At 40.1% G+C, this 10,037-nt stretch overlaps 1 protein-coding gene across 1 annotated transcript in view; it reads right to left on the bottom strand.

Moving 5' to 3' along the window:
- Positions 1 to 9,320, bottom strand: part of abcc6a (ATP-binding cassette, sub-family C (CFTR/MRP), member 6a) — a 26,492-nt gene extending 17,172 nt beyond the window's left edge. The window contains exons 1-5 of the mRNA XM_027159884.2: positions 8,944 to 9,320; positions 7,675 to 7,851; positions 6,521 to 6,646; positions 2,744 to 2,881; positions 715 to 834 (exon numbers count right to left, since the gene is read on the bottom strand). Coding sequence (XP_027015685.1) covers positions 715 to 834; positions 2,744 to 2,881; positions 6,521 to 6,646; positions 7,675 to 7,851; positions 8,944 to 8,985 — 603 coding nt within the window. The 5' untranslated portion in view covers positions 8,986 to 9,320. The remainder of the gene's footprint in view (positions 1 to 714; positions 835 to 2,743; positions 2,882 to 6,520; positions 6,647 to 7,674; positions 7,852 to 8,943) is intronic.
- Between the last annotated feature and the right edge of the window lie 717 nt (positions 9,321 to 10,037).

Below are 10,037 nucleotides of genomic sequence, written 5' to 3'. Positions count from 1 at the left end.
ACACACACACACACACACACACACACACACACACACACACACACACGTTTCTTCACCGGAGGTCTCACTCAGTGGCATGCTGTGAATAACTCAGGAAGTGACTGAGCCAGGAGAGGAGCATGGGGTGTGGCACCCATGTCTGTGGCTTCATCTTCATTACACACACTAAAGCAGGCCACATTTATTGGCCATAATCTCATCAGTCTCGTCGTTCACATTCCAGCGAACTTTGATGCACATAGATATCCATGAGGTTTAGTATTTTATGCTTCTTATCAGAGACAAAATAAAAAGACATCAAAATTATTATGGAAGGGGAAAAAAGCATTTGCCTAAACTGAGCGTGGAACTGACCTGAATCTTGACTCAATACCTCTAAAGACTGTGAGTTATGCATTTTGTTTATATTTCCCTGTAAACACCAAGATATCGGCTCGTCTGAGCCGCAGTCTCGGGCTAAAACGGGCAGATATCATTATCAAAGAAGGAGGGCCCAGTTCCTGAAGATGACTCACCAGTTAACCAACCTTCAAACCATCTCCTTGAGGCAATCATGAGCTCTCGCTAATGACAAGGCATCACTTACGAGGCGCTCTGGAGGCACGTGTCATCGTTCGGCTGGTGGAGTGGGGTGGGGTGTGGTCTTATATTCCATAAATCTGACTAAATAACATGTTGGCTCACTTAGTCTGTATGTTTCGCTTGGTTTTGTACCTGCTGGACGACTTTGCCTGGAGGAGCGTGGTCTGCAAAACAGCTGAGGAAGAGCTGCGCCAGTTGAAGGGCGAAGTACGAGAAAAAGGCCAAGTAGTGCACGATATCAGGAGTGAGACCCTGTAAGGAAAGCAGGGAAAGAGTTAGAGAGACACGGAGATGGAGGCAGACCAAGATATTGTACTCGTTGACCCACAATAGCAGCTTCCTATCATTTCTTTCTCACCATGTAGCCACATACTTCCCAAGACACATATTGTATGGTCTGAAAAGATATCAAAACAATCAAACCTCATTCCTATACATGGTACTGTGCCACTCTATGGCATACAAACCGTAAATTTATACATATTTCTGAAAGTTTTCACAATATGAACCCAAATCCTGCATTCCACAGTAGGGCTGAAATAAAAAAGGAGCTTGTTGAGAAAAATCCTCCACTGCTCAACAGAATGCTTGATTAATTTGATTAATTCTGACAGTAGAAATTAAAAAAAACAAAACATTTCTGTTTTCATGAATGTAAAAGTTTATCTGAGGAGGATTTCAGAGGGAAATTGTCCACCATGGGAGATTCGCAGCATGCTAATTTGTTTTAAAGTCAGCTGACGAGGAAAGGAATCCTAAATGGATTAAAAAGCACGACATGCCGCGTGTTAATAAATATATAATAAATTGATTATTGTAATTTACGGGAATTGAGCGATATAAAAAATTGAAGCAGCTCAGGAGATGCTGTTAAAAGAAAACGCCGCATCATCATATCACCGCGTCGTTGATTATTTTCCCGAGATGTTTGGTTCCCTTGCGAAAGGCACGCTGTATAAACTGTAGTGCTGCCTGATGGGTGTGCTCCTGGCATTAATGATACTATAAAGCTTATTTTGAACAGTTAAGGCAAATCATGGTGAAAACCAGAGTCTTTAATGGTCTGCTTTATATAAATGAATTACGCATGAAGAAGAATAGTAAACACAAGGAGTCACGCTACGGTCTGGAAATGCATAGATCGCGTTCCCGGAAGCTGCCGGCCTCCGTTTGTGGTCGTGAAACCCGAATAAGTGTGTTATTTACCAACTCCATATGCCAGTCATATGTGATTCTGAGCACATAGTCAGGAGGAGGTGAACCTGTGCCGTATTGTGTGAGGTCCGGGCTGCACGTTGCACTAGATTTGTGAAACAGTGAGCTGTGAGCCGAGAGTAAACATCTTGCCCAGGCCTGAGTGCGCACCATGCCAAGATTCGACTATATTCTTCCCCCCGCCACAAAACAAAACAGGGTCAGGCTTGGTTTGAGCGGTGGCAAAATATAGTTCAGTCAAACTGTCTGACTCTTATTTTTTTCACTCCCGTGCAAACATAAAGTCAGCTTTTAGTAACTCTGTGAGAAAAAAAACACATATCTGTCTTAGCAGTATAACTTGCTAAATTTGCAAAAATGCAAACTCAGGTCTATAAAGCGATCGAAGCTTTATCAGGAAGACGACAGAGACGTTATGGAAAACGCTCATTATTCTGAAAGGCCTGAAGTAAATTGACATGGTTACAGTCCTGGTAGAAAGAGATATCAAAAATATTTGAACTGCACTGAATCTTTAACCGCACATTCCTACACATAAATCTGATATTCTGTCCATGTAAGGAGAGTGTGTGTTTAATCAGATGTATGTTACCGCATTCTGAGCAATCGTTAGATATTTCGCACTGAAACATTTCACGTACTCGACTTCAGTTCGTACGCATCATATGACAAACCATTAACAAACAAAACAAAAAAAAAAATCTCTGTAAGAAAAGCTGACACACAAATGCTCTGGAAGAAGTCTTTCTGGAACGTGTTACATATAGTGCACGTGTTTACAACGCATGTGTGTTTTTCTCACTGCTTGCATTGTGTGTGTGTGTGTGTATACATTCGTGTATGAGGGTTTGTATACAGGTGTATGTGAACGTGTTGTCTTTCTTGGTTTTAGGACACTGCCGTGAAATGGATGCCCCAGATTGGGGGTGTGTGTCATTTCTCTCACCTGTTCGACGGCTAGCTGGATCTTGGCCCTCAGAGGGATGAGAGAACACACCACGCTGAGCAGCCAGTACAGGAAGAGCACCACAGAAGAACGGCAGCCTCGCACTCGTTCCCACTGGATGATACACACCGCTAAGACCTGGCAAACACAGTAACCAGCTTTACTGAGTGAGCGGACCAGGCTCGTATTCAAAATCCTGTGTGGAATTACTGTAAGTGTGATGACTGCAGAATGACTATGTGCTTTGAACATAAAAAAAATAAATAAATAAGTAAATGAATGGGTCATGAGTCAAAGTGTAAAAAATGTTCAGGAAGAATTGGAGTCAAGTCAAAACACCGAGTTACAAGTTTTTTTGTTTTTTTTTAAACAAAATCATAATCATGAGTAAAAGACAAGAAGTCGTCGGGACGGCTTTTCGTTTTTTTCTCAACGTCTTAAGAAAAAAAGTGTTGGTGATGAAGGTTAAGGTTCAACTTATAGTCAGGGGTGGATTTTTGTGTTTGAAACCGGAGTCTGTATTTTTGCTTGGCCAGTTACTGGTTTATAATGGGATTTCCCCGTCTACCACTACAGCTGCTTCATGAAAAACCTCCCTAATAAACCACATGTACAACGAGGCCGTCGTCAATTCTGCCTTTCGCCTTTAACTGTCTCTCTTTTCTTCATCCAACAAGCCAACAAGCGACACTCTCTGTCTCAGAAAAACACAGGCTGCCGACCGTCCTGTGGCGTTTCGGGAATATCTTATTTAGTCAGAGCATCTCCAAGGCCGTGGAAAACACCAGATTACGTAAGACACGCTTAAAAATCAGACTTCAAGCTATTCCTAATGATGCCTCCTCCAAATCTAAACTACAGGCTTTCCAAACCAAACCAAAGTCTCCCAACCTCAGGGTAAAGAGGGATAAGTATTTCAGGGAATCTCTTAATCACTCGGAGGAGCCTGATCTTTTAAAACACATCTCACTGTATCTTACGAACAAAAGAGTAAGTATGAGATCAAAAAACATGCTAATGGATGTACATTGTTTTCCCCCTCATTGTAGCTGCCTTGTAATGTAATGTAATGGGGTCAGTAATGGACTCTTCTCTCCTTCTGGAGTGTGGGAGGAAGCTAAAGCATCAGTTCAACTTCAGACTCTGTGCCTACATAGTAATCAGAAAGGGGAAGTGCTGAGTGAGGTGGTTCTGCCTTGCTTGGCTCCGGAATTTAGCCGGTGATGCACTGACAGCTCAACTCATGGGAAGAAGGAAAACATGAGGCCCACGAAACCACTCAGACTTGGTGGTGCACCAGAACTTGCCTTGATTAGTCTGATCTTTGGGTTTGTGTGGGGAATTTTTAAGCGGATGTGAGGGTGTGTCTTTGGGTCCACGTGGACGTAAACAGACCTGCACCGAGCGACCGCTGACGTGAACGTACTGTATTCATGCCTACATGCTCATATACAGAAATCGTAAAGTAGGAAAATATAAAGGAAATCATTGACCTTGTTTGTGTATTTCTTTTACCTAGATTTTATACAGTAGCAAAATAACAAACACAGTTCGCTAACATTTACAATTTGTACCACTCACACTAGGTACTGTACATTCGATTTTTAATATAAAATAAAGCCACAAATGTTCTTAATCATCAGTATTACAATTACAAAATACACTTAACGTGTGAAACAATCGAAGTTTCATATCGCCACGTATTCCCTAAAACTGCACGTGATCACGTTTAAAAATGAATCTTGTAAATTTCACATGTGAATTATTTCATTATTTACTCGTGATGTTCATGAGATATGAGAAAGAGGTGAGATGAGATGTTCATGATTATTTTATGTTCACTTAATGAATTGTATCGCATGCATTTCTATCTGGAAATGTTACTATTCTGTCGAACTGTGTTTAGAGTTCAAAAAAAAATCTCAGGTAGTTAAATAAAGCAAGTACAGCCCAAAAAAAATGAGTATTTCAAGGTTTTTTTAATGTCAATATTTGTGCACATAGTTAATAAGTCTCTCAACTACAAGCAAATTCTTTTGACCTATATCCCTAAGCGTGACTACGTTTACAGCTGTTTGCTTTACTATTTATACAGTTGAGATTACGATCGTTTGATGAGCGAGTATTCACTGGAAAAAAAAAGCCTGTTTATCGGTTTTACTGTTTTTCCCAGAGCTCAGGTCAGTGTTGACTTAGGTGTCTGAAGTGACCACAGATAGGGCGAGAGTCTAGTCAGGATGAAAAAAAGGGGGGGAAAAAATCCCTCTGCCGTGAAAACGTGTGGCCTTGTGTTTTGTGCACCAACTTTGCAAACCTACACAGCTCAAACTTGTGTTTAAAGTCACCCACAGTGAGATAAATATGTCCGTGTCTGCACTGGATCGGGTTACAGCTGATGTAGCTGTGTGATGATTAAGGCTCTCTTTGATCTTCTACTTATTAACAATATTTTCTGTATTTTTACCTCACAAACTGAGTTAGCTTAGCAAGCAAGGCTTTTATTTTTTTTAAATCTCCAAAGGCTAGAAATACTCTAAAAACTTTCACATCTAAAAATGGTTTCACCTACTGTTCTTAAAATATAGCCTGTTAGCTAAAATAGCCAGATTGCTAACGTCCGTATATGGTCATAATCTGATAAACACTGACGTAAGAAGCACAAACCTGACAAGATATCTGATATTTATACTTATACTTATTAACAATATTTTCTGTATTTTTACCTCACAAGCTGAGTTAGCTTAGCAAGCAAGGCTTTTTTTTAAATCTCCAAAGGCTAGAAATAATCTAAAAACTTTCACATCTAAAAAATGGTTTCGACTAATGTTCTTAAAATATAGCTTGTTAGCTAAAATAGCCAGATTGCTAACGTCCGTATATGGTCATAATCTGATAAACACTGACGTAATAAGCACAAACCTGACAAGATATCCAATATTTATACTTATAAACAATATTTTCTGTATTTTTACCTCACAAGCTGAGTTAGCTTAGCAAGCAAGGCTTTTTTTAAAAAAAAATCTCCAAAGGCTAGAAATACTCTAAAAACTTGCACATCTAAAAATTGTTTCGCCTAATGTTCTTAAAATATAGCCTGTTAGCTAAAATAGCCAGATTGCTAACGTCCGTATATGGTCATAATCTGATGAACACTGACGTAAGAAGCACAAACCTGACAAGATATCCGATATTTATACTGTATATAAGTGATCTATTTATCAATTTATAATTTGTTTAAGTTTATAACTTGCACAGCTAATGCTAACTTCGAATTTACGAACATTCAAACATTTTCACAGATAAAAATGAGACTTTTACTGATTGGGTCAAAAAAGTTACCTCACAGAAAAAGAAACATATAAATGTATGAATGTACAAATGTGTGAAATGCATACAAAGTGGCTAGTCAGTTATCTAGCTAGCTTCCTTACTTATATATTAGCTTAAAAACAGTCAATGGATTTTGCTGTGATGGATAATCGGACATTTATAACAGTTACTGGTGAATGATGTTTTTTGTAATATTAGTCATATTGTTTGTATATTTAAAATGGAAAAGGAGCCATGGCTGTTTTACAAATGATGATTGTTGTTGTTGTTGTTGTTTTCAAAAACACCTCTACCACCCTTGAAATCTAACTTTAAAATAAAGCCCTATATGTTTCTTCCTGTGTTTGCTTTATGGTTCATCCTTTCCATGGCATCATTCCTGGCAGTGGTAATCTAACATATCATTCATGGCATGTTAACACTCCGGTGTAATGGAATATATGTTACCACAGTGAGGCTGCGTATGACCGAGCCCAGGAGAAAGATGAAGTGGCGGTGGATCTCTTGGTTTCGCTCCAACAGGATGTAGAAGAATTCAACGAAGCCAAAGGAAGCCAAGAAGAAGCCCAGCAACTACAAGAGACAGATATGAACGGAAATAAGACCTGGGTGAGAAACTCATCTGACTCATTCTTTCGGAAATGGCTTTGGTCACTCGGTTCACTGCGAGAGTTACGTGTTATGTCTGGAAGGATGGTTTTTGTAGGCGGCAGTGGTGCCGGTTAACCCTTTCAGAGGTTCGCTGTGAAACTTTCCCTGCTGGAACTGCAAATTCCTCGAAACCAGGAGCTTAAAAATGGTTCTTCAAGGGTGTGTGAGAATTGGTTTCCTAGCCTTCCTATGTTGAACCCTGTCTGAAAGGAAAACACCCTATTGAATGTTTCTACATACATCTATCTTTAAAGGTTCGTGTAAGGACACACCAAAGTATTTTTATCCTCAAAGGGGCTTCACAGGCTGCAGGTTATCTTTCCAAGTAATCAGAAGCCACACCTTGTAGTCAATCAAATGGCAACCGATTAAACAGGTGGAATTTATTTTGCTCCCGACGAATTGGAATGAAATCCTATAGCCATGTTGGCCTTTTACGTAAGATCGGACACCACTGCATCAAGGGTTCTAGATTTACCCGTTGATCTAAGACATGACAAACTACATGCAAATCTACAATGTCTCCAGTCACTCTTTTAAATATATTAATACTTTTTCCTCGACAATGAATTAAAAGTTATTCATAAGCTGAACATAAATGGTAGCTATGTGAAAATCAGTGTATCACCAAGCAAATCCAAACAAGCACCAGTGTGTTACTCTCGCCCACAAGCTTTTGCGGTGCTGGGCTGCTGTCCCAATTTACCATCTCCTTCTCTAGAAACTGTCCCTCAGACACCATCCTGCCACGTTTGCTTTCATCCAGCACCAACCGGTTTAGATTTTATAGTCAATTTGGCTGTCTGTGTTATGCCTAAAACCATCTGTAATCCTGATACTTTTATTCAACACCATTCATTTGAGCTTTATGGATTAATATGTGTCTGTGATGTCTAAACCTGACCTAGAGCCAGACACCATCCACAAAGAGTAGCCGTGAAGTCACTCACCAGCTTGGCGCTGCAGAGCAGAGATAGGGGCAGGCGTCCTCGACCATGGCAGTACAGATGAAGGCAGTAGAACGGTGAGCAAAGCCACAGGTAGATACATGGTGCCCACACCAGCACTGTGTTCTGGAAACAGTCACTCAGTTCAGGTGTGTGTGTGTACCATGTCTGGTTCCAATCCTGGAAGATTAGCAGAAGAGAAGTGGTGAAATAGATCATATCTTGGTATGTCATCATAAGAAACATAATGGGAACCATTAGTTGTGGGGTTTTTTTAGGCAGAACAATAAAAAGATCTTTTGATCTTTAAAAATGATCTGATTCTGATTTCAAAAACAAACTCAATCAAGTTTTACTGTTTCACTTTCCCATAAAATCTGCATCATATTTACTTAAACTTATTTACTTTTTTTTTTTTTGCTTGTTTTTTGTTTTTTGAATTATAAGCTCAACCACAACACCACTCCTCCTACAGAAACCTTGATTCTGTTCACATGTAGTCAGGGAAAGTTTTAAAATGACTGAAATTACACTGAAGTCGCTGGAGACGTTGTCCCAAAACTGCTAATTTTTTTGCTGTTTAGAGTATTGGAACAATGCTGTCCAGGAAACATTGGTGGTTAAAACCTAAAGATGGATCTGCACACCATGTGCAATGGTGGTTTGGCTAATTTCACCAATCCATCTGCTGTTGATCTCAAAGATTACTGGAACTCCTACTGTCCGTAGAAAAAAAACACGGTCTGACAGCCATTCTTCTTCTTTAGCACCGGATGAACTGAACCTTATTGTATTGTTGTTACTTCGGTTTTAATTATTGCATCCAGATGTAGGTTTCTTTTTCTTGCGAATACTTACATTTCCTACTGAATAACTTAAAGAAGCAACTCGAAGAACTCAGTCGTACATAAAATAATAACTTTATAATGCGATAAAGTTTTATATATATGAAGTTAACATGCGATTACAGAATGTAAGCAACATCATTACGTATGTTTGCATAAATCTAAGCTGAATTGCTACACTAAAATCCATGACATTTTTTTATTTTATTTTTTTTTTGCATATCCTTATGAACTACAATCTGTTGCTTGTGCATGCACACTTTATGGGAACCGGTAAAGAGGCATCGAGTCATACAGCATGTGATCATATTACCAGACAAGCAGATTACTGGCATTGTGTAAAAACGCATTAGCAATTAAAATAATTTAGAAACATTATGAATATTAAAGGGTGATGATGCCTGAGATGTACTGGGTTCTCACTCACCCAAAGAGGGTCAAGGCCACTGAGGCTGCAGAAAGTATCCATTCAGTCTCCTGTTCCTGAAGCAACCACAGGTTTCACAGGTAAACTTCGTGGCACTGTTTTGTTATTCAGCACAAGATGAAGAGCATGTGAGTGTAAGTCCAACTCTCTCTCTCTCTCTCTCTCTCTCTCTCTCTCTCTCTCTCTCTCTCTCTCTCTCTCTCTCTCTCTCTCTCTCAACAAATGCTCTCTGTGTAGTTTTTCGTCTCTCACTCTCTGTCACTCGCTCTTTCCTCCCATACACCTTGCGACTGAGAGCTCCTTGTTTCTGTTTGGAACACGGGCTGTTTTATGACTGTTAGCCGCTTAGGTGGGTGGTTATATTCTCTCTCTCTCTCATTTCTCCCTCCTCCTGTTCACATGTTCCCGCTCTCTTTTTCTCTATCCCTCCCTTTTCTCAGTTTCTCTATCCCTCCCTCCCCATCTCTGTCACTCTGCCCTCTATTTCCCTCCCATTCTCTTTTACATGAAAACACATCGGCTGGAGATCTTTATCAAATCATCTCAGTTCGGAGTAAAGTCACAGACTGACCTTTAGGTTGCACATGCTTACATCCTTTACCATCTGTTCCTTCAGTATTCGCTCTATACGATCTGTGAGATCAGAGTCCTGAGAGTGACATTTATTGGAAAGAGGAGTGTGCCAGTATTTAGCAATACAAATAAAACTGACCTGTACTCACTACACACACACACACACACACACACACACACACACACACACACACACACACACACACACACACCTTTGCTTGAACAGATCAGCACTACTTAAACAGACAGACAGATGTGTATTATGTCTATCTCTTTTGAAGCTCTCAGTGTTCTGTCACGAGCTAACATCGGCCCAACAGATGCTAGTCATCACGGTCTGTAGCCCTGGAAAAGCCAGGCGCAACTGCGGAAAGTTTTAGGTTGACCTTCAGCCAGAGACCCACAGCCAAGACATGGAAAAACCGACGACTGGATGAGCCGACCCACGCTGTCCGTGTCAAGACGTGTTCTACAGTACGGCAGACCAAATATCTGCAATGATTTTCTTCAGGAGGTGCAAA

This window comes from Tachysurus fulvidraco, chromosome 5 (genome assembly GCF_022655615.1).
Source record: "Tachysurus fulvidraco isolate hzauxx_2018 chromosome 5, HZAU_PFXX_2.0, whole genome shotgun sequence".
Lineage (NCBI taxonomy): Eukaryota > Metazoa > Chordata > Actinopteri > Siluriformes > Bagridae > Tachysurus > Tachysurus fulvidraco.
Note: the sequence above shows the minus strand (reverse complement) of the source record. Positions and strands in the feature narration are given on the sequence as shown.